The following is a 25,618-nucleotide window of genomic DNA, read 5'->3' as shown; positions in this document are numbered from 1 at the left end:
TCAGAGAAGAAGATGGACATTCAATGAAACAAGTGAATTTAATTTATTTCTCATGAAAAGAACAAAAAAAAATGACCTTCAAATATAGAGCTCAAGAGAAGCACAAAAAAAGTAAAAGTAAAAGAACTCTTGAGAATTTTAGCTCTATTATGGGGATAAAAAGAAAGTGCATGTATAATTTTATTTTATTGCTCTAATATTAAAAAGAGAGATGAAAAGGGGATCGTATTGGAAAATGGGGAAAGTTGAGGTAAAATGAGAAAGATTACGTCTCACAAAGAGGCAAAGAAACTTATTATAATTTAGGGAAAGAAGGGAGGGGGCTGAACATTGTGTAAATCTCATCAGATTTGGCTCAAAGAGAAAATATTAGAACTATTTGGTTTCACAGAAAAACTTCACCTTAAAGAGAAGTTGCAGAGGGAAAGGGAGAGGCTAATAGAAAGGAAAAGAGAAATAAATAATAGGGGAAAGAATAATAGGGGGAGGGGCTGTAAAGGGGAAGAACTTGAGGCAAGTGGAGCTCATAAGCAAAATACTATGGAGGAGGGGGCAGAGCCAAGATGGCGGAGAAGATACACACGAATTTCTAAGCTCCTTTCTTCCCTCAATACCAACTAGTTAAATCAGCCTCAAAAATAATGCTGCACTGATAAAAACCACAAGGATTAGAAGTACAACTTACCAGCCAAAGAGATTCTGGAATTTCAACAGAAAAGGTTGGTTCCAAGGGGAGGAAAAAAAAGATTAGCACAGACAGTGTTGGATTGGGGCTAGCACACTGTGCCAAACAGGCTAGGGAGAACTCTGTGATCAGAGAAGCCACTTAGATAGAAGAATCTGGCATAGGCTGATAGCTCTACTCTGCTTATAAAATAGCAGATCAGAAGAGAAATCAAAGCCACTTTAAAGCAATAACCAGATAATATAATCACCCCAAACCAGAAGCGACCTAACAGTTCTCGACACGGCTGTGCAGCCACCTGCTGCTGTCCAGGGCTTTTCCCTGGGGCATTTAAGAACCTGAACAGAGGGGAACACAGCTTGGGGCAGACTCTAATCCACATAGTGTGGGGCTCAGCCTGAGGCAGTGGAATTCTTCCTGTAGGGAAACTCCAGCAGCACCAGAACTCCTATAACAACATAAACTTTGCAGCAGGGACTGTGCTTTCCAGGCATACACTTCTGGTTTGAGCGCAAGAGCTTTTCGCATCAGCTGCTAATATTCACGGCCCCACAGGAGGCTTTGGCTGGGGTGTGTGATGCTTTTACTGTTCAGCCTTTAGTCTCAGGACAGTCACTAGGCCACACAGTGAGGGTCCTTCACTGGGAACTCCTCACAATGCAGCAATGCTAACCATCTCTAGATCACTTCCTGGGGGGAGGGGAACTCTCTCCCAGAGCTCTCTCTCAGTCCAAACACAGGATAGGGGCAACCTATCCCCACGTGGGAGGAAGCTGATAAATTTCCTACCCAAAGGGCAGACCCCACACAGAGTGTTAACAATGAGTAAGAAGCTGAAGAGAACAATAGACACCTTCTACACAGAGAAAGAGCGGGTATCCAACCCTAAGAAGGCTAACAGCAGAGAGTCTCCAGATAATACCCTAAAGGGGAATGATACCTGCCCCCCATTACATATTCCTAGAAGAGAATATTAAAAAGTTAAGAGAGTTTCAATAAAAATGGGGAAAGGAAAGAGAAGCTATGATAGAGAATAACAATGTCCTGAAATTTGAGTTGGAAAAAATAAAGAATTCACAGGAGGTACAGGGAAGCAAAATTTGTGAATTAGAAAAAGTTAAAAAAATCACAGGAAAGTAGGATTTCTGAATTGGAAAATATAAAAAATTCCCAAGAAAGTAGGATTTGTGATTTGGAAAAAGAAAATAAATCACTAAAAAAAAATTAAGGAAATGGAAAAAAATTCAACAGAGCAAAATAATTCATTTAAAAACTCAATTGGACATATACAAAAATAACTAAAAATGTGAATGAAGAAAACAACTCATTAAAAATCAGGATTGAACAAACAGAAATGAATGATTCATTGAGAAACCGAGAATCAGTCAAACAAAGCAAAAAATATGAAAAGCCGGAGAATAATGTCAAATAATTACTGGGAAAATCTATAGACCTGGAAAATAGATCTAGGAGAGATAAACTGAGGATCATTGGGCTTCCCGAAAATTATGATGAAAAAAAGAACCTAGATTCTATTTTACAGGAAATTATCAAAGAGAACTGTCCAGAGATAATAGAAACAGAAGGGAAAATAGGAGTTGAAAGAATTCATCGACCACCTTCTAAAAAAGACCCTAAAAACAGAACTCCACAGAACATCGTGGCTAAGCTGCAGAACTACCAAACAAAGGAAAAAATATTGCAAGCAGCTAGGAAAAAACAATTCAAATACCAAGATGCCACAATAAGGGTCACTCAAGATCTGGCTGCCTCCACATTAAAAGATCGAAGAGCCTGGAACCTGATATTCCAAAAGGCAAAAGATCAAGGATTGCCACCAAGAATAAATTGTTCAGCTAAGTTTAGCATTTTCTTCCATGGAAGAAGATGGACATTTAAGGAAACAGAGGAATTCCATTTGTTTATAAGAAAAAAAAAACAGACTTAAACAAAAGATTTGATCTACATCCACAAGACACAAGAGAATCAGAAAAAGGTAAAAAGAACTCTTGAGAACTCTATCTCTGTTGTGGATATACAGAAAGTCCACATGGATAATTTGATTTTACTGATATAACTTAAAAAAAGGGAAGTAGTAAAAAGAAGGGGATAGTATAAGAAAAAGGGAAAGGAGAGATAAAAAAGAGGGAAACTACATCCCAGGAAGAGGCATAGAAAATTTATCATACCGAGGGAATTTAGAGAGGGAGAGAAACATTGTGTGAATCTTACTCTCATTAGAGTAGGCTCAAAGAGGAAATAATTGACATATTTGTTTTTCAGAGAATTCTCTCTCACCTCATTAAAAGGGGGGAAAGAAAAGGGAAAAAGAAAAGGGGAATAAGGGAAGGGTACAAGAAAGGGGAAGGGACTGAAAAGGAGGGGAAAGGGATACTAAAAAGGGAGGGCTGCACATCACAAATGGGGTCTACAAATTAAATATTGGGGGAGGGGTTAAAAAAAGCATAATCAGGAGATAATATGATGGCAAGAAATACAGAATTAGTAATTTTAACTGTAAATGGGAATGGGATGAACTCTTCCATTAAATGGAGGCGTTTAGCAGACTGGATCAAAAGTCAGAATCCTACAATATGTTGTTTACAGGAAACACATTTAAAGCAGGGAGATACATACAGAGTAAAGGTAAAAGGTTGGAGCAGAATATGTTATGCTTCAGGTGAAGCAGAAAAGCAGGAGTAGCCATTCTTATCTCAGATCAAGCAAAAGGAGAAATTGATCTAATTAAAAGAGATGAGGAAGGAAACTATATCCTGCTAAAAGGTAGCATAGACAATGAAGCCCTATCAATACTAAACATATATGCACCAAGTGGTATAACATCTAACTTCCTAAAGAAGTTAAGAGAGTTGCAAGAAGAAATAGACAGCAAAACTATAATAGTGGGTGATCTCAACCTTGCACTCTCAGAATTAGATAAATCAAACCACAAAACAAATAAGAAAGAAATTAAAGAGGTAAATAGATCATTAGAAAAAGTAGGTGTGATAGATCTTTGGAGAAAACTGAATGGTTATAGAAAGGAGTATACTTTTTTCTTAGCAGTCCATGGAACCTACACAAAAACTGATCATATATTGAGACATAAAGATCTCAAAATTAAATGCAGGAAGGCAGAAATAGTAAATGCCTTCTTCTCAGATCACAATGGAATAAAAAACTACATTCAACAAGAAGTTAGGGGTAAATAGACCAAAAAGTAATTGGAAACTAAATAATCTTATACTAAAGAATGATTGGGTAAAACAGCAAATCATAGACATAAGTAATAACTCAACCCACGAAAATAACAATAATGAGACATCATACCAAAATGTGTGGGATACAGCCAAAGCAGTAATAAGGGGAAGTTTTATATCTCTACAGACCTACTTGCATAAAATAGAGAAAGAGAGGGCCAATGAATTGGGCTTACAACTAAAATTGCAAGAAAAGGAACAAATTAAAAACCCCCCAGACAAACACAAAACTTGAAATTCAAAAAATAAAAAGTGAGATTAATAAAATTGAAAGTTAAAAAAAAAAAAAACTATTGAATTAATTAATAAAACTAATAGTTGGTTCTATGAAAAAACTAACAAAATAGACAAACCCTTAGTAAACCTGATTAAAAGAAGGAAAGAGAAAAAGCAAATTGTTAGTCTTGAAAATGAAAAGGGAGAACTCACCCCTAATGAAGAGAAAATTAGAACAATAGTTAGGAGCTACTTTGCTCAACTTTATGCCAATAAATTCGATAACTTAAATGAAATGGAAGAATACCTTCAAAAATATAGCTTGCCCAGATTAACAGAGGAAGAAGTAAGTAGTCTAAATAGTTCCATCTCAGAAAAAGAAATAGAAAAAGCTATTAACCAACTCCCTAAGAAAAAATCCCCAGGACCAGATGGATTTACATGTGAATTCTACCAGACATTTAAAGAACAACTAACTCCAATGCTATATAAACTATTTGAAAAAATAGGGATTGAAGGAGTCCTACCAAATTCCTTTTATGACACAGACATGCTACTGATACCTAAACCAGGTAGATCGAAAACTGAGAAAGAAAACTATAGACCAATTTCCTTAATGAATATTGATGCTAAAAATTTAAATAAGATATTAGCAAAAAGACTTCAGAAAATCATCCCCAGGATAATACACTATGACCAAGTGGTATTTCTACCAGGAATGCAGGGCTGGTTTAATATTAGGAAAACTATTAGTATAATTGACCATATTAATAATCAAATTAATAAAAGTCATATGATCATCTCAATAGATGCAGAAAAAGCATTTGATAAAATCCAACATCCATTCCTACTAAAAACACTTGAGAGTATAGGAATAAATGGATTATTCCTTAAAATAGTCAGGAGCACATATTTAAGACCTTCAGTAAGCATAATATGTAATGGAGATAAACTGGAACCTTTCCCAGTAAGATCAGGAGTGAAACAAGGTTGCCCACTATCACCATTACTATTCAATATTGTATTAGAAATGCTAGCCTCAGCAATAAGAGCTGAGAAAGAGATTAAAGGAATAAGAGTAGGTAATGAGGAAATCAAACTGTCACTCTTTGCAGATGATATGATGGTATACTTAGAGAACCCCAGAGATTCTAATAAAAAAATTATTAGAAATAATTCACAACTTTAGCAAAATTGCTGGATACAAAATAAATCCACATAAATACTTAGCATTTTTGTACATTACCAACTTTTGGGCCATTTTTCTAAGCAGCATCTTTCCTATTTCATCTGGCTTTGTTTCTCACATAAATGATTATTGATACAATTAATGTTCTCAAATACTATGTATAATTGTTGCTCACTGGCAAGTGATCTATTGTTATATATAATATGGATTAAGCCCATCATTTTATTTTCATACTGAACTCTCAGATGAAGAATTTGTCTTTAGTCATTCAGGTTATCACTTTCTCTGCAATTTATAGTCTTAGAGAGTTGCCTAGAGTATTGGTGTGTTAAGTGACTTGTCCAGGGCCAGTAAGCTGGGGTCAAAAGTGATATATCAACCCAAGTCTTCCTGGCTTTAAGACTAATTATCTACTCACTGTAATATACTACTTCTAATAACTTATTTGAGTAACTGAATTACTTCAGAAAATTTAAGTTAATGTTCATAGACATTCTAAGAATTGATCATAGCTCTTTTTTCATTTAAGAAAGAAAAATGTTAAGTATTTTTTCAAAAAAGGAAGAAGACCAACTTCCAGGGGATAAGCCAAGATATATGAGTATACAAAGCATGTAGCCAAGCCCTCCCAACATTTCCTTCCAAAAAACTTTAGTATAATGCCTCAAAAAAAATAATGTCTCAAATTGCGTTCTGGAGTGGCAGAGCCAATAAAAAGTCAGAATAAGATATTCTTCCAGCCTAGAGACAACATAGAAAATCATTAAAGAGAGATTTGTGCCATGGCGGGAGAAGACTGGATTAGAGGCCACATATGTGAAATACCATTGTTGGTGATGGGAGTAGCAGCATTTTGATAGCTCTTAAGACAAGGATGATAAAGGGACCTGACAATTAGAAAGAAATTTCAGGGGGCCTCTGTCCTAAAACTGAACTATTTGGGTGCTCCATTCCTGATATGCATTTTTGAATCATAGTTCAAGGAAAGAGAGGAGTATTTTCTGTCAAGAGATGAATGGAAGCTCTGAGGAATAGTATCACTTCTACTCCCAAAAGATCAGGGACCATAAGAAAAAGTATTGATTGTCATCAAGGAGATCAGTAAGATCAAGGGCCCTTCTGGGTGAGGACAGAGTGCATGCCAAAAGAGTAGTAACCATATCTTTCCCCAAATCACAGTATCTTAGAAACACTAAAAACTTCCAGATTTCCTGAACCAGCTCTGAATGATATAGCACAAAAAAGTCTAACGTTTTAAACAGTAGCTCTCTCTTCTCCATCATGAACAGAACACAAAACTAAAGATACAATTTAAAAATTAGGATTGGGGAAAAAAAAGAATTAGAAAGGGAAAATGAGCACAAAACAAAAAAGAACTTTACCATAAAAATCTGTGATTGTGACAGGGAAAGTCAGGGCATTTAGTCTTAATATTCAAACTTAAAATTTACTTAGAGGAAGATCATAAAGTCAGATATCTACAAGCAAAGCCTCAAAGAAAAATGGGAATTAGACATAAGTCCAATGTGAATTGCTCAATGAGCTAAAAACTGATTTTTAAATTAAGAGTGGTAGAAGAAAAAATACTTAAAGAAATGGGGAAAAGGAAGAAACACATGAAAAGGCAATTAATATATTGGTACAAAAAGGCATAAAATATTGAAGAAAATAATCTCATAAAATAGAATTGACTGGAAAAAACATCTTTTTAATAGTATTATTTTACAGTTGCATGTAAAAATATTTAAATATTTTTATTTCAATATTCTTTCCTTTCTCTACTCTATGTAGAAGGGTATGCATGGTTTTATAGTCCTTTGAGTGTAGTTCCCAATTGCTTCATAGAATGGTTGAAAGGTGAATTCTATCAAAAATGCATTAATGTTTCATTTTTTTCACATCCCCTCCAACATTTCTCATTTCCCCTTTCTGTCCTATTAGCCAATCTAGTAGGTATGAAGTAATTCCTCAGAATTATTTTAATTTGCATTTCTCCAGTGAATTGTGATTTAGAGTATTATTTCAAATTTCTAGAAATAGTTCAATTACATCATCTTAAAACTATTCATATTTTTGGTCAGTTATCAATTGGGGAATAACTTATTTTTATAAATTTGTCTCAATTCTTTGTCTATTTGAAAAAATGAGGCCTTTATCAGAGAAATGTGCTTCAATTTTATTTTCACAGTTACTATGGTTATTTTATTTCCCTTCTATCTTGCCCCCTCTTTATTCTTTTCTCTCTTCACCTTGTTCACTTCAAAAGTGTTTTGCCTCTGACTACCTCATCCTCCAATCTGCCCCCTTTCTATCATCCACCTTCTCTTCAAACTCTATTTTCTCTTGGGTAAGATAGATTTCTATGTATAATTGAGTGTGTATTGTATTTGTTCTTTTAGCCATCTACAATGAGAGTAATATTTACTCACTCCCTCTTACCTCCCCTTTGTTGTTTTGTCTGTGTGAAATAATTTGCTCCATTCTACCTTTCCCTTTCCTTTTCTTACAGTACATTCCTCTTTCATCCTATTACTCTTAGATATCCCTGCATATTTGACATATATCTGTGCCTTCTGTCTATACTCCTAACTGCCCCCAAAACAAGTATCATCTTTTTATGTATGAATATAAATAGATTAACCTAATTAAGTCTCTGATAATTTCCCTTCCCTGTTTTCCTTTTATGTTTCTCATGACTCTTGTATTTTGAAAGTGAAATTTTCTATTTAATTTTGGTCTTTTCATGAAGAATGATTGAAAGTCCTCTATTTCATTGAATAACAACTTTTTTCTTCTGAAAGATTATTCTCAATTTCACTGAATAAATGATTATTAGTTTTAAGCCTAATTCCTTTGCCCTCTGTAAAATCATATTCCAAGACCTTGGATCCTTTAATGTAGAAATTACTAACCCTTCTGTTGTCCTGACTTACCTCTGCATTACGTAATGTTTTCTTTCTAGCTTCTTGCAATATTTTCTCTTTCATTTGTAAGCTCTGAAATTTGGCTATATTATTCCTAGCAGTTTTTATTTTGGGATCTTTTTCAGGAGATAGTAAGTAGAATCTCTCACTTTCTATTTGACTCTTTGGTTCCAAAACATCAGTTTTCCTTGATGATTTCTTTTTTATTTTTATTTATTTTTATTAATGATAGTTTTTATTTACCATGGGTAATATGCATGGGTAATTTTATAGCATTGACAATTGCCAAATCTTTTGTTCCAATTTTTCCCTTCCTCCCCTCCACCCCAGATGGTGGGTTGACCAATATACGTTAAATATGTTAAAGTATAAATTAAACACAATATATGCATACATGTCCAAACAGTTTTTTTTTTTTTTTGCTGTACAAAAAGAATTGGACTTTGAAATAGTATACAATTAGCTTGTGAAGGAAATCAAAAATGCAGGCAGACAAAAATAGAGGGATTGGAATTCTATGTAGTAGTTCATAGTCATATCCCAAAGTTCTTTCGAGGGGTGGAATTGGTTCAGTTCATTACTGCTCTATTGGAATTGATTTGGTTCATCTCATTGTTGAAGAGGGCCTCATCCATCAGAATTGATCATCCTTGATGATTTCTTGAAAGATGATGTCTGGACTCTTTTTTTGATCATGCCTTTCAGGTAGTCCAATAATTTTCAAATCATCTCTTTGCATCTACTTTCCCAATCAGCTATTTTTTTCACTGAGGTAGTTTATATTGCCTTCTTCCCCCCTTCCCACTATTTTGATTTTGCTTGATTTTTTCTTGATTTCTTATAAAGTCATTAACTACCATTTGTTCATTGTAATTTTTAAGGAATTATTTCCCTCAGAGAGTTTTTCTACTTCCTTCTTTATTTGCCCAATTCTAACTTTTAAGAAGTCTTTTTTTTTTCCCTTCAGTGAAGTTTTATGTCACTTTTTTCATTGTGTTAATTCTGTTTTCCAATGCATTCTTCTATTCATTGTTCAAATGAAAATATATGTATATATATATATAGTTTTACATGTATATTTTGTATTTGTTCTTTTAGATGCATGTATATCTATATTTATAGTCATTTCTCTCTCTATCTATATATGTGTGTGTGTGTGTGTGTGTGTGTGTGTGTGTGTATGTGTATACTTCCTTTACCATTTGGGTCTAATCTGTCAAAGTATTTTTTTCTTCTTTTTTGCATTTTCTTTATCAGGGTGTTACTAAGTGTTCATGATTTTCTTATATCATTTTCATTTCTCTTCCAAATTCTTCCTCTACCTCTCTTACTTGATTTTCAAAATTCTTGTTCTGGATGGCTTTTGATGTAGGAGTTTGGATCTCCTTCTTACTATGTGTTTTGATCTTCCTAGTCACCACAGTAACTTCCTGTGGCCAGAATTTTTTCTGTTGTTTGCTCATTTTTTGACTTGTTAAATCTTTGTTAAATTGGAGATTTGCTCCATGGGGATATGGAGGGTACACTGTCCTAAGTTTTAGAGTTTTTATGTGTCTGTTTTCAGAAATACTTACTAGGACCTAGTTCAAAATTAGAGAAAATATCAGGATAATTGACCATATCATTAAGAACAACAAAAATTATTTTATTTCGATAGGTGGAAACTTTGACAAAATACAATGCTTATTCCTTTTTAAAACACAGGGAACAATGCAACTTTTCTTAAAATGATAAATCGTAGTTATCCGAAAGCAAGAGTGAGTATTATCTGTTATGGAGATAAATTCAAAATTTTTCCAGTAAGATCAGTAGTGAAGCAAGGATATCCATTATCACTATTATTATTCCAAATTTTACTAGTAATCTTAGTTGCAACAATAAACCAAGAAAAACAAAGTGAAGGAATAAAAAGTTATTGATAAAATTTTGAGCCAGCCTTACATTCCTCACATAAATCCCATTTGCTCATTGTAAACAATCTTTGTGATATTGCAAACTCCTTGCAAGTATTTTATTTACATATTTTCATCAATGTTCATAAAGGGATTTCCTTTCTCTGTCATTGCTCACTCTGTTTTAAGTAACAAAATCATATCTGTGTCATTAAAGGAATTTGCTACCATTCCATCTTTGTCTTTTTTCCTGAATAGCTTATATAATACTAGCATTTGTTGTTTTTAAAATATTTTGTAGAATTGACTGGTCATGAGGATTTTTATTTCAAGGAGCTAATTGATCGCTTCATTTTTTTTTTCTAAGACAGAGTTATTCAAGTATTCCATTTTCTCTTCTATTAACCTATGCATTTTATATTTTTGTAAATATTCATCCATTTTACTTAGATAATACTTAATAGTTGCTTAAATTTCATCTTCAAAAATTTCATTTTTGATACTAGTAATTAGATTTTCTTCTTTCTTTAAAGAAGCAAATTAGCCAAATATTTGTCTATTTTGTTTCTTTTTAAAATAAAATCAGCCCATAGTTTTATTTCATCTTTTTCTTTTACTTTCAATTTTATTAATCTTTCCTTTTATTTTCAGAATTTCCATTTTGGTGGTTTATTGGAAAATTCTCATTGGTTGTTTATTTTTTAGTTGCTTATACAATTCAAAAGTCTTATCTTTCTCTATTTTGTTGATACATAAATTTAGATATAAGACTTTTCTTCTAAGTACTGCCTTGGTTGTTTAGTTGAATATATTAGGTTCATAGTTCACAGTAGTATATGACTGTAATACTCTAGGGTAATTCACTATTTGACAGATCTCTAGAAAAACTAAAGTATTTTTGTAGAAACTAGGAATAGACCCATGTTTTACAATGTATAACAAGATAAGGTCAAAATGTATACATGATTTAGACATAAAGGATTCTATCATGAGCAAATTAAAGAGACATGGAAAAGTGTATCTTTTAGAGCTAAAAATAAGGGAAGGGTTTATGACCAAACAAAAAGTAGAGGAGATTATAAGAAGTAAAGTAGATTATTTTGATTTTGTTGTCATTCAATTATGTGTGACTCTTTATGACCCCATGGACTTGTTCATAAACTTTTCTTGGCAAAGATACCATAGTGGTTTGCCATTTTCTTCACTGGTCCATGCCAATTTTATTTACTTGAGGAATTGAGACCGAGAAGTGAAATGACTTGCTCTGAGTTATGTAATTAGTTAAGTGCCTGTGAATAGATATGAACTCATTGAAACTTCATGATTCCAAGCCCAGTGTTCTATCCATTGTATCACCTGACTGAACTATAAGAAGAAAAAAAAAGAATCAAATGTGGTTGTTCAGTAATTTTAGATGTGTTTGGGTCTTTGTGATTCCATTTGTGATTTTCTTGACAAAGATGCTGGAGTGGTTTGCTATTTTCTTATCCAGCTCATTTTAAAGATGAGAAACTGAGGCAAATAGGGTTAAATGATTAGCCCAGGGTTCCACTGCTAGTACTTGCCTGAGGCTGGATTTTAATTCAAGTTTTCCTGACTCCAGGCCTGGTGAGATATTTATGTGCCATTTAGCTTTTGCAGAAACAAAATGAATGCAGCCATTATTGGAAGGAAAACAGCAAAGTGGTTAAAACATTTTTGCACCAAGTTTCTCTGATGAAAGCTTCATTTCTTTATATTATATAGTGTATATTTTGTGTGTGTGTGTGGGTGGGTGTGGGTGTGTGTATGTACACATACACAAAAAGAAGAACCATTGCCCATTTGATTATTGGTCAGGAGGCATTTTTCAGAAGAAATCAGCTATTTATAGTCATAAGAAAAAGTGTGACTAAATCATTACTTTATTAAATTATAATAAAAGGAATGTAAATTAAGGCAAGTTTAAGATACCCCACCACAGCTATCATATAACATGACATTTATTACCCAACATGGAAGAAAGGGAAATTGACAAATACTGAAGGAGACATGGAAAAATTGGGACACTATTGCATTGTTACTAGAGTTGTGAACTAGTCCACCTATTCTGGAGATCAATTTGGAACTATGCTCAAAGGGCTAAAAACTGTGTATACCCTTAGACCCAGCAATACCACTACTTTGATATGTCACTCCTTTTAGTGAACTGGTCTTGAAACCCGAAGACCTGTGTTTAAGTCCCATATCTGGCATATATAATCTAGGTGATTCTAAGCAAGTCATTTATCCTCCTAAGATAACTTGATCACTTGGTAATTCCCTATGCTAAGAAAATCACAGGTTCACTCTATTTTTTTTATTCCAAATGAAATATATTAAATTGCTAATCATTAACCAATGATTTATGGTTAAAGACAATGAAAAGAATTAGATTTCTAAATTTATTAGTATTAGCCTCTGAGATCTCTTCTGGCTCTAGATCTATGATGTACTAATGAAATGAACTTAATAGGAGGTGGTGTTCTCTAAGGAAGCTTATGCAAAGAGAGTCAGAAAATATGAATTTGGAAAAAAAAATATAGATCAAGCTAACATGGAATATTTAGAAATTTCATAATAATATTCACACAGGTTACCAGGTTAAGTAAAATAATGATAATCACCCTAAGGGCTATTTATTGGCATAGTTATCTTTAACAAAAAACATTAGATAAAGAAACTGCCTTTATTAATACAAATAAGAAAAAAAATATTTATTTCCTCTTTAAAATCCACGAATCTTTGGGATATAAGCCCAGTAGAAACACTAATAGTCAAAGGGTATGCACAGTTTGATAACTTTTTGAGCATAGTTCCAAAATACTCTCCAGAATGGTTGGATTCATGCACAGTTGCACCAACAATGTATTGGTTTTCCCACATCCCCTCCAATATTATCTTTTTTTGTCATTTTAGCCAATCTGAGAGGTGTGTCATGATATTTCAGAGTAGTCTTAATTTGCATTTCTCTGATAAATTGTAATTTGGAACACCTTTTCATATGATTAGAAATAGTTTCATTTTTTTTTTCATCTGAAAATTGTCTGTTCATATCCTTTGACCATTTATCATTTGGAGAATGGCTTGATTTCTTATATATTTGAATCAATTTTCTCTATATTTTAGAAATGAGGCCTTTATCAGAACCTTTGAATTTTTGTAAAAAAAATTCCCCAGTTTATTGCTTCCTTTCTAATCTAGTCTTAGTTTTGTTTGTTTAAATACTTTTTAACTTAATATAATCAAAGTTTTCTGTTTTGTGATCAATAATGATCTCTAGTTCTTCTTTGGTCACAAATTCCTTCCTCCTCCACAGGTCTGAGAGGTAAACTATCCTATGTTCTTCTAATTTGTTTATAATATGATTCTTTATGTCTAGAGCATTATAAAACCTAGATTCATCACTTCTGATAAGTCACAACAAATAATACCCAGTTGTTTTTTTTCTGAAGGATCAAAACATAATAGACAATTCTCATTATCATTTGTTAACTAAAGCAATATTTGAGTTAAAATATATAAAGGCTCCTGAATTATATCTGTTGAATCATCAATCTGCTATAGACTACCTATGTGCAGTCCTATGATTCTGGCCCTCAAATGGATGGCTTTTGATAACAAGATAACATAATGTTAAGTTAGTAGAATCATCACTGCAAAAACCTTTTAAATAGTAAATTTCTATTACATTCCAGATGATTGCAAATGGCATTCTATGATGAAGTCCAAATGTATCCATAGAAAATGCTCCTGTGGACTGAATAAATAAAAATCCATCTCCATTTTAGGGAGTGGCCATATGCTTATGATGTTTATGCAATAAATCATTCATTGTCCTTGACATCTGATGTTTCAGTTTTTTTTTTTTTTAAAGTGTACTCCTACTAATTGTCAGGTAAAATACAGAATTGTTATTTTTTATTTTCTTAAATTATCTAAAATCTCCCTTAGTCAAAAACACTAGTCAATTGAAGCTTTGACCAAAAAAAAAAAAAAAAAAAAAAAAAAAAAAAAAAAAAAAAAAAAAAGCCTAGCTCGCTCACTAAATACATTAAGATTTTAGATATGTTAACTTAACTTCTCTCCTTTTTTTGTAACTATTTTTCCTTATCTGCTTCTTTTTCTACATTGAGCATATTGTGCCCAAAATGTATTTGATCCTTTTTCTCCTTTTGAATTTGCATTTTTCTTTCAGCAAACTATGTCTATGGATTTTCTGTTGAATATTTTCCTTATAGATATTTATCTTGGGCCTTTCATTTTACATATTTGAGTTATGATTTCATTTTACCTTAATTTATCAATAGAAAAGCACTAATTATTGAGACAGAAAAACTGGGTTCAATTATCTCCTTTTGTCTTGTTTTCTTTATGTTTAAAATGAGGAGGTTGAGGTAGGTAGCCTCTGAGATCTCTTCTGGCTCTAGATCTATGAAGTACTGATGAAATGAACTTAGTAGGAGTTGGGTTCTCTAAGGAAGCCTATGCAAAGGGAGTCAGAAAATATGAATTTGGAAAAAAAAATGTAGATCAAGCCAACATGGACTATTTAAAAATTGCATAATAGTATTCACACAGATTATCAGGTTAAGTAAAATAATGATAGTCACCCTAAAGGCTATTTATTAGCATAGTTATCTTTAACAATAAACAATATTAACAAAAAGGAAAGAAATCCATCTAAGGTGAAATTACATTTATTTGCAGGGTAAGTGCTCTGCTTACTTAAAAGCTTAAAAATATTAAATGACATTTTCTCAGGCACTAATTAAAAGGCATCATGGTATATAAAAAATAATTATAGACTCAAGAGATACTTGGCTTTGAATTTTACCTGTTATTTTAAATGATCATGGATAAGTCAATGAATTTCTTTTAGTTCTAGGTATCTCCTATGTTAAAAGAAGCATGTTAGTTTGCAAAGAGCAATGATTATGAAGTCAAAGGACTTGATTTCAAATGCTTCTTATACTTATTATCTACATGACTTTGAGCAAGACACAACTTTGCTGGGTTTTAGTTTATCTCTAAAATGAAAAGGCTTATGCTAAATGACCTTAGAGATGTATTTCAGCTTTAAATCTATGATCTCTGAAGAGGATTTGATTTAGTCTTGAAATAAAATCAATAAGGAATTACCAAAATTTAAAATGTGAATAAGTAATTTATTAGTATAACAACTTTTTGATATGAAAATTATAAAATTCAATAAAACTAAAAATATTGTATCAAAAGAAAGTTTAAAAAAATCATGATCACCATCCTTTAGCATAAAAAAAATCAATACAGCCAGCTAAAATTTAAAAATTTTAAATGCTTATTTAAAAAAAAACTAATTAATAAGATCTTTGAAAGTTTGAGCTACAGTGGTGATAAAATGGTAACTGACCCTAAATGAACTTATACAATTGAAATATGTGAAAAAAAGGATAAATTCTGAGAAATGTTTAATTAATAAAATTAATATTTTTGTCTATTTAAAAGCACATAATAAACAGGTAGCAGAATAAATTGGGCATTTTACTTCAGAAAAAAAGAGTTCATTTAAGTTTAGCTTAGTCATTATTGTGACAAAGCATCTCAATATAAGTCTTTGTTTTGTCTAATTTGATTGCTTTCTTCCTGTTGACTTATAGTTTATTTTTCTTCTCTTTATATTTCTGCCAACAGAAAGCTGACCTTGCAGTTGCCCCACTGGCTATTACCTATGTTCGAGAGAAGGTCATCGACTTTTCCAAGCCCTTTATGACTCTTGGAATAAGTATTTTGTACCGCAAACCCAATGGTACAAACCCAGGCGTCTTCTCCTTCCTGAATCCTCTCTCCCCTGATATCTGGATGTATATTCTGCTGGCTTACTTGGGTGTCAGTTGTGTGCTCTTTGTCATAGCCAGGTAACATGCTCCCTTTTGTGATGTTTTTGGCAATTGTTACCTCCTTTTTCTCACTAATGATTGTCAAAAGTCACAATGAATTTTATTTTTGCTTTTGCTTTGTACTTCATGATGTTTAAAGAATGAATTCTTAAGGCTCCCTTATCCTTGTTCAAAGAGCACTATGCTGCCTATGCAGGCATGCAGTATGCTGATTATGTCTTTAAGCTATATTTTTGCTAGGGGACTTTAAGGCCTTTAATTAGAATCTCTTAGCTATTCACATTAATCAAGATGATTTACTCCATTTGTAAGAATTTCTGTTGAGTCATAGAATTTGAGAATTGAAAGGAACCTTAGCAACCTTCTAATTCATATTCCAAAAGAAGCTTTATTATAACATACCCAACAATTGGAAGTTCCTAATTATGAACTATAAATTAGACTATTTGGGAAAGATAGGAGTTAACTAGGTCTCTTATTTATCACTCCACAACATGAAGACAACACAACACATGCACATACAAACATATTCTGACCTTGAACTATTTATATATTTCTGTGCCCTTTTCTATTTTTAGTTCCTCATTAATATAAAATTCAACCCTACCTGAGTTGACATGATATTCAATAAAGAAGAATGAAACAATAAAATAAGAAATATTACTTTAGTATAAAAGAAAGAGATGAATTTAAAATTATATACATATATATGTATACATATATTCCTAAACAGGTTTTTAAAATTTTTTTCTAAAAGTAAGCATGATATTTTATGTATGGTTTTTTTGGAATAGTTTCATAATATGAAGTTCAGATATTTACATCAAACATAAAGTTTCAATAGTTGAATAATGTGAAATAAATTGTTATCTTAATTAAAAAAATCTTACCGTGTTCCATATATCATTAACAACAATGATGCTGCTAGGACATTTGTCTTTCCTTCATTCTTCCCTCCTATGTTGTTATCACTCCAATTGATTGTATCACTTAGTGTCAATTCTTTTCTTAATTAAATAGAGGATAAGCACAATATCTTAGAACTTTAAACTCAGTTGTAAGCATAATAACTTAATACTTAGAACTTTAAACTCAGTTGTAAGCAAAATAACTTAAGAAATATACTCCTGATTTCCTCAAATTGCTTTTGTTACATCATAAATGAGGAAAGCAACCTGTACCAAATACTCATGTAGATATTCCGCATTTTCAAGGCTTATGTTAAAGTATTTAATTTTTTAAAAATATTATTACATTCACTTAAATACATTTTTGTATTAAATTTCTATGTTGAAATTTGTATTTTTGAATATTTTTATATTGTAAATTTATGTTATTTCGAACCATTTGCTTTTTCTCCTCATATAACATACACATCCATAAAATCAGATAGTTAAAAATTCTAATGGAGCTATTCTTGCAACATTTTATCAATAGAGAAATATGAGAATTATACTAGTCTATATTTTCCCTAGCATCCTTGCCTTTTTATGCTACCTTAATTCACCCTATTCATCGATTTCTCTAAATTTTTCTTCCTTGTTTTTCATTTAGTCTCATAATCATGTATAAACCCTATGCTAGGATATTATCAGACAAACATTTGGGCATATGAATAACATATATTTTTATGTATTTTAGATAAGCGATTACATCAATACTTTTTAAAAAGTTACTCAAGTCCATTGAGGAAGAAAATAATTTAATATATTTTTATACTCTAAATGACTATATATGTTCACACAACACATATATATATATTTATGTACATGAATATGCTTATAATTCATATATAGTTATATATTTATGCATATATACATACACCTATATTTATATATAGTTATAATTTGGTAGTGAAAATCCTACTTATAGGACTGATTGATTGAAGTATATTATTAATTATAATCATAACTATGTTTCATTCAAATTTTAATTTACTTAGGCAAAATATCATAGATAATAATTCTTTGAGAAGAATTATGCTAAAATGTACAACTTGTAATTGGTTTATATTAGCTAGGATAGTATTCATTTCATTTGTAGTTTATTTTTGTCATCAAATGAATAAGGTCTATTCACAGAAATATCTCTGAATAATATATTGACAAAAATATTCTATACATAATTTATACTCTAATAGACCTAGAGAAGTTAATTTTTTTTTAATACTAAGAAATACTTTGTTAGAGTGTAGTAGTTGCATTCAAACATTCCAGGATTCCCATTAGCAAAGATATTGTCCTTCCAAATGGCTTAGTATCATTATCTGAAATAACATGAGTCCTTGTGAAAATTTTATTTGCACTTTCAAGTAGCAGATTTATATGGAATATAATAAATAATTTTAATATTCTCTTTGTAATTTGGGCTTCTCTTTGAAAAGCCAAAGTTTAGTGTGTAGTTGTTTATACATTTTGCATTATACCTGCTGTAATTTGACCAGAACAAAGTTAATCAAACTTGGTGGCTCACAATCAAAGGGAAATCAAATGGCTATCCAATTTTCAAATATGGTCAAATATTTGGAGAATATATTTTAAAATGTTAAGTAATTATTTAAACATTTTTAAACAAAGGTATTCATTAAATCTGACAATCTCATAAATTAAATACCAATAACAAAATGACTGAACTTCATCATATAAATGACCCTTGAAATATAAAAATGTACACTAATAATACTTTCCATTCACTTACCTTGTATATGTCGATAACACACAGAACAATGGAGAGGAAAACCTAGCAAGCAAAGAAGAATGGATGAGACCCCACTAAAAGGAATCTACTATTATCTTTAAGTTTAAGGGGAGGTCTCAACATAATTCAATCATCTCTAGTTCTGAGGAACAATCACATAACTACAACACAACACAAAACTTGAATTACCTCAAATGGGGGAGTAATCCTAGACTTGGGATTTCTTTTTGTCTAAAATTATGTTTCCTGGAAATACTTGTTTTTCCCCTTAAAATTCCTTAAAATTTCAACTACTCTTGCAATATCTTCCGTACCAAATACTCTTGTAAATTCAAATATGAACACTGGATACATCTAGATTGTGTGTGTGGGTGTGTGTGTGTGTATGTGTGTGTGTGTGTGTGTGTGTGTGTGTGTGTGTGATACACAAATAGGTATAGAGTTTAGGTGTGATAACTATATATATATATATATATATGTATACATACACACACACACACAGACACATTATATATATATATATATATATATATATATATATATATATATATATATATATATATATATATATATATATATATATATATATATATATATATATATATACATTTTTTTTTTTCCTTGAGACAAATATCTATGTAGCAGTACTTCTTAAACTTTTTGGTCTTAGAATTCACTTTCAAAAATATTGAGGATCTATACTGGAGTCCTTAAAATTTTGTTTATGTGGGTTATATTTATCAATAATACCATACTATGAATTTAAACTGATACTAATTTAAAACATTTTAATTAATTAAAAATAATAAGCATATCATATATTGATATAATATATAGTTTAATTAAAAGTAATTATATTTTCCAAATCAAAAATTTGTGACAGCAGTGACATTTTAATCTATTTTTTTTTACAAATATCTTTAATGTTTGGCCTGTTGGAAGACAGATTCTCATATCAACTTTGATTGTAGTATATAATGAGATTCCAGTTCAAATGATTTCTTAATTATCAAAATAATTTTGTCCATGAGGACCCCTAAAAGATATAAGAACCCCTTATGGGTTCACATATCACACTTTGAGAACCTCCATAAGCTAATGAAAATCAAAATTATCTTTCATGGAATTCCCCTCCGCCCTTTACCTGATTATGAATACACGGCCATAGATTGCTATTTTGTATAGTATTTTTAAAAAGTAGAACTATGGGCAATTATTGTCTTTTCCTTTGAAAAAATTTGGAAATTTTATTTATATAAATCTTATCAACAATTTGAAAAGAAATGTTTTTGCATTATTTTTATAATCAGGGCCTTAATATCCTTTAAAATGGGATATTTTTGAAGGGGCATCATACTTTACATGATTATGTATTTCTTAAGATAGTATAAAATATTTATGTTATATTCTGTAATAAAAAAATAAGAAACATGCTATATGTAGTATGCCTTAGGTTTTGGATAAGTTTTGATTAATAAAAAATGCTGATTTTAATGATTTGAATATTTCAAATAAAAATACTAATAAATATTTAATAAAAGAAAGTTTTTTGATTATATAACCTGAAGGTCTCACTTGAAATTCAAAAGACAAAATAAGTCATCAATTTCAAATCCAGCCTGCCACTATCTTGAGCTTTTGTTATTGCCAATGTAAGAACATTCAAATGACATGGAGTAATGTTTCAATGACAGTCTGCAATTCTAAATCTTAAATGCAATATTTATTTGACTTTTAGAAATCTAAATGTATCTATACTATTATATATATTATATTACATAGTATAGTATACTATACTATTCAAAACTGTAAGTTAATAATTTCACCTATCAATATATGGTATCTTAAGTAGCACATATAGCCCACAGAAGTTAATTTTTTAATTTTTTAATAATGGTATATTTTGTTTATAACTTTTACTTCCACATTTAACATGTCTTTTATGTAAAAAAGTTATATAAAGTTTATAGAATATAAGATAAATTATAATCTAAAATTAACTTTAACTCATTATATATTCCACAATTTTAAAAAATCTATAGTCTTCATAAGGCCCTTTACTCTGAAAAAGTTAGTGAGAATGCCTATAAAAGATTTTTATGAAACCTGAATATTTATTATCTCCTGAAATCTTCTAGATGAACATGTAAAGAGTAAAGGTAAATGGGAGAGTGGGAGATGAGTTGGGAATAGTCTTATGAGAATGATTCAACAGATTGTCATATATAGAGACTGTGTCTTTCAGCACTGGTGATTTATTGCTATAGCAAAGACTTGAATAAAAAAAAAACACAAAATTGAGGGTTTATAAAGCTAGCAAAAATTGGAAAAGACTTGGTTCAGTAGTGTCTCAGCTTCTGGAAAGAAATGAGGCATGGAAAGAAACAGAGGCATAAAAAAGGCAAATATATTTGTGGATGATGGCATGCTTGTCTAAATTATTATGAATGGCAAGAAGCTGAGGACAGGTAATAGGTTGGACTATGGATTCTGGATGCAAAAATGATGTTAGGCTAAAATCATAGAATTAAGTTGAAATTGAAATTAACAAGAATAAACATAAATTTAATAGTTCATGTGAAAAAGATCTAGGTTTTTAGACTGTATACTCAGTATAGATTAGTTTTATTATAGGATTCCTTTAAGGCAAAAAGGTATGCAAATTAGCAACAACAACAGAACAATCATTTTAGCTGTATTAATAAAACCATAGTTTATAGAATCATCAAGATGATAGTGTGTTATACTTCTCCCTGGTTAGATTTTATGTCGAGCATTACATTCTCTTATGGATATCATACTTTAGTAAGGAGGAATTTAATAAGTTGGAACATACTCAGAGATCACACATAGCTGGTTTGGAAATGTGAAATAATGGCATAAAGGAATTTGTCCCACTTACTGGGAATGTCATATGGTAAATTAATGCTCAGGCCCCAGTTAGATATTATTTGATTTTGTACTTTATGAAGTACTAGTGGGGTGAAGTTGTAGAATAAGCTTCTCTAAGAGCTTTTTATATTCAGCTTCACTATAATTTCTAGAGAAATTAGTGAAGGACTTGTCTCTTTTTGATGTGATCCCTTCATTGTTTGGAAGGAATATATTATTTTTGTTGAACTGCTTCTACCTAATTTCCTGTTTAGAATTGGGACTTCCCTTTCTTTGTCTTAGTTTTCATGTGTGGGAAATCCATCATCACAGAGTGCTATGATCACTCTAACTGCGAGATTCACTAATACTGTACCAATAGTAGAAACTATTTAGGAAGCATTGAAAAATGGGTAATCAGGGAATGACTTAATTATAAGAATAAGTCTAGCTTATCATTATTATTCTTATATAATATTACAAGTCAAATCTATATGCAATCTGCTATCCATTTTTCTATTTGAAATATTCATATGGGAAAAATACTGAGTTTGTTTTTGTTTTTGTTTGTTTTTTTTTTGATCATCTCTTTCTCTATTTTTGGTCTTGCTTTTCCAAAATTTCTTATGACTTGTTTTAGCTTTGAATTTTTTACTCTCTATACTTTTCTAAACTTCTAAAACTTATTTTCTAGTACAAAATATATGCATACATATATTATAATTACCTAAGTGGATATTTAAAACACTTTCTCAAAATAGTTTTAGAGAAAATGCATAATTCATTTTTGATAGACACCAATAATACATGATTCAGTTTACAATTATATACATAGTGCGTTAAGCTATGCTTTTCAATTACTTAGTAATATTATACAATATATGATATTGTATATATTATAATATATAATATAGATATTTGATATATTATACAATAAAAACCTTTAAATGTAAACTTTTCTGACAAATGGGAAATATGAAAAATTCCCATAAAATGATTATCCCTTAAATGCAATGTAAACAAATATATATTATTGATATGCTTTAAAGATTTTAATTCAAGTCTTGCTTGTATTCTATCCCAACCCATACCCAAACCCTTTTGTGTGTATAAGTTTAAAAGTCATTTGGTGATTCATATGTTACTTTTTAGAGATATTCACAAGACAGATATCTTCCCAGGAATAAAGAACTTACTTTGGAGTCCCCCTATCCCCCCCCCCTTTTTATTAGTATGATGTCATTATTAAATGTTTTCTTAGCACAGGAAACTATTATTCCTATAGCTTATTGACATAATCGGCATAGTTCAAGACCATATAAAATAAAATAAAATCCCTTATTTGAACAAAGAGGGTGGCCTTAGGTTATTGTGATCTGGTCACAGACTGATATTAAAACTGGAGTACTATTAGCAGCTTTGAATTGATGCAGTCTAAGGAACGAGTCCTGTCCAGAAGAAGAATAGCAGTCATTAGTAGAATTTCACACGTTGCATTGTTTCCACTACATTTTTAGAGTGTGGTAAAGATAATGTCAAGTCACAAAAAGTCTTTGGAAAAGGGACTATAATTAGTCATATTTGTCTCCTATATTTCTTTCTCTCTTCTTTCTCCTTTCTCTTCTAAACAGATATGCTAATATTTGGGTGGCAGTAAATCATGTCAAAATTTCTGGTCAAGGCACCCTTCCTTTATACTGTTAATGGGAGAATTTTTTCACATTGCTTCAAATATAACTTCTATTAAATAAAGGGACTTGCTAAAGATACCAAAAGTAATCTATAACATACATCCCTTACATGGATCATTTTATTCTATCACAAATCTTAGAGATTATTTAAAAAATTTATACAGCTCTGAATGTAATTGACTTATGAAATCTGCACTAGAAATTAGTTTAAGAAAGGTCATCCAAATTTAAAGAATTTTGAGTTCAAGTATTATTCCAAGGATTTCAATACCTTCCCTGCCTCAGGCATTAGGCATGTAGGTGGTTTCTTGGGGAGTTTAAGTGATGATTTACATTTAAAAACACTTGTGCTAGTGTTAACAATGGTGCGAGGATAAACTGGAACTATGATGGTATGTATGTCAATGGGAAGGAATAAAGGAAAAAGACATAGATCTTAAAGGTTTTTAGATTGCCAATTTCTAGAACAATCATCACAGTACTTCTGTTCTTACTCCTAGCTAGCCACTTGATAAGTAAAATCAATTCAAAGTTCTTTGTGACATTATCATTTTTTTCCCCTAACATTTTTTTGGAACTTTTGGATCATCTTAAAATCAGTCTGGGAAAGATGCCTGGGATAAGTGCAAATTCCTAAGGTCTATCCTAATCCTGACTTTCTTTTATGGAAAGTTTCTAGTTACTCAAGATAACCAGTTATTCTGAGAGAAAGGCATTCAGATGATTTGTCAATGCCCTTCTCTCCCAGGCCTTTGTTATTGCATGTATTCTTCAAAGCTGTTGATACTATTCATATCTGTTTGCAAGGCTGCAAGTATCACACATAGGAACCCTTGCAAACACTGTTCCTTAAATTTATGAACTGCCTCCTCTTGTTAAAATTTATATCAGTGATAGAAAGATATTTAGAAAACCAGTAGAAAATTTGTGGTAGAAAATAGCAAAGTACACTACTAAAAAGAATGGTTCAGTGGTAGAATTGTTTTTCACTTTCCTTGTCTCACCCCACATCCCCAAATTAAATAGAATATGGAATTTTTGTCTTATCTTGTATAGAGCACTAAACAGTATGAAACTTTGCTAGAACTTTAGTCAATACAATATAAAAAATTAGGATAGAATAATTAGGTAAGTTGGCTTAGATTCACTGAGGTTCCTGTTCTTAAGACAATATAAACTCACCATTATACTATTTTATATATAACAAGGTTTATGTCATTTCTTATTCTGAAATGAAGTTACTCCAAATGGAATATTTTTGTAAACTTAACTAGGTTAAAAAGACCACATTGAAAACGACTGCATTAACAGCTTTCATTTTGGCTCCTGACTCCAGTGCAATCTCTTTTATATTCCTGTCACAATGATGGGTGACATTTAATGTACAGTGAAGGGCAACAATGAATTATTATGCACTCAAAAATGGATAACTGTTTTGCTGGGATGTTCAATGTTAAACTAATCTGCTGTCAAGAAAGCTGTTGTCACATTGAAATGAAATGCCAATTTTGTTGTAAGCCTTTGGAACCAACCTGCCCCACCTCTCACTCAGAAGAAAACATTCCCATTTTACTCCTGTACAATAGAATTTCAAATGTTACATTTTATCTGGAATCTTATTTTCTTGAATGAATTGCTGGGAAATCCTCTTTCATTATTCCTCTCTATATTTAACACTTGTCCTAGAATACCCTAAAGAACTTAGATTCACCTCAGTACTATTTTCAATATTTTTGTTTTTGCTATTAATATTATACAAAGGCATTTCAGCATCACATACATTTAATAGAAACATTGGACTCCAAAAATTGAGTAGCTCCTTTTTGGAGGCTTGATGAGAAAAAAGTTTACAAGAATCCTATGATATAATAAAGCAAGAATGGGTTTCTATCTACATCAATGGAGGGAATTTCTACATTAATGATATCACAGATCTATTGAAATGAAAAATATTATTAATAAACTTCTGCATTTAATATTATGAAAAGTTAAGTATTTTTGAACTATACATATAATAAATTTTACTCTATATATGTGATTTGGCAAATCAACTGAAAGAAAACCATCCTCTTATTTTTGATGGCAATGAAGATGTTCTCATTTCTAAAATAAGATGATAATATTCTATCATCCTACTTTTAATGGATAATTCACTAGAAAGATAAAAATAATACTAGCTCTCTCTACTTCTCATGATAGTATTTAAAGCAATTAAAATAATTACATACACGTGTGTGTATGTGTGTGTGTGTGTGTGTGTGTGTGTGTGTGTGTGTGTGTGAAGGCTGTCCGAAAC

General features: G+C 31.1%; 1 protein-coding gene across 3 annotated transcripts in view; it reads left to right on the top strand.

Annotated features, from left to right (window-relative positions):
- GRIK2 (glutamate ionotropic receptor kainate type subunit 2) overlaps nucleotides 1-25,618 on the top strand; it is an 805,940-nt gene that overhangs the window by 572,731 nt on the left and 207,591 nt on the right. For all 3 annotated transcript variants that reach the window (XM_074310214.1, XM_074310215.1, XM_074310216.1), the window contains exon 12: nucleotides 15,858-16,081. In XM_074310214.1, the coding sequence (XP_074166315.1) occupies nucleotides 15,858-16,081 (224 nt within the window). The remainder of the gene's footprint in view (nucleotides 1-15,857; nucleotides 16,082-25,618) is intronic.

Source organism: Sminthopsis crassicaudata, chromosome 4 (assembly GCF_048593235.1).
Source record: "Sminthopsis crassicaudata isolate SCR6 chromosome 4, ASM4859323v1, whole genome shotgun sequence".
NCBI lineage: Eukaryota > Metazoa > Chordata > Mammalia > Dasyuromorphia > Dasyuridae > Sminthopsis > Sminthopsis crassicaudata.
Note: the sequence above shows the minus strand (reverse complement) of the source record. Positions and strands in the feature narration are given on the sequence as shown.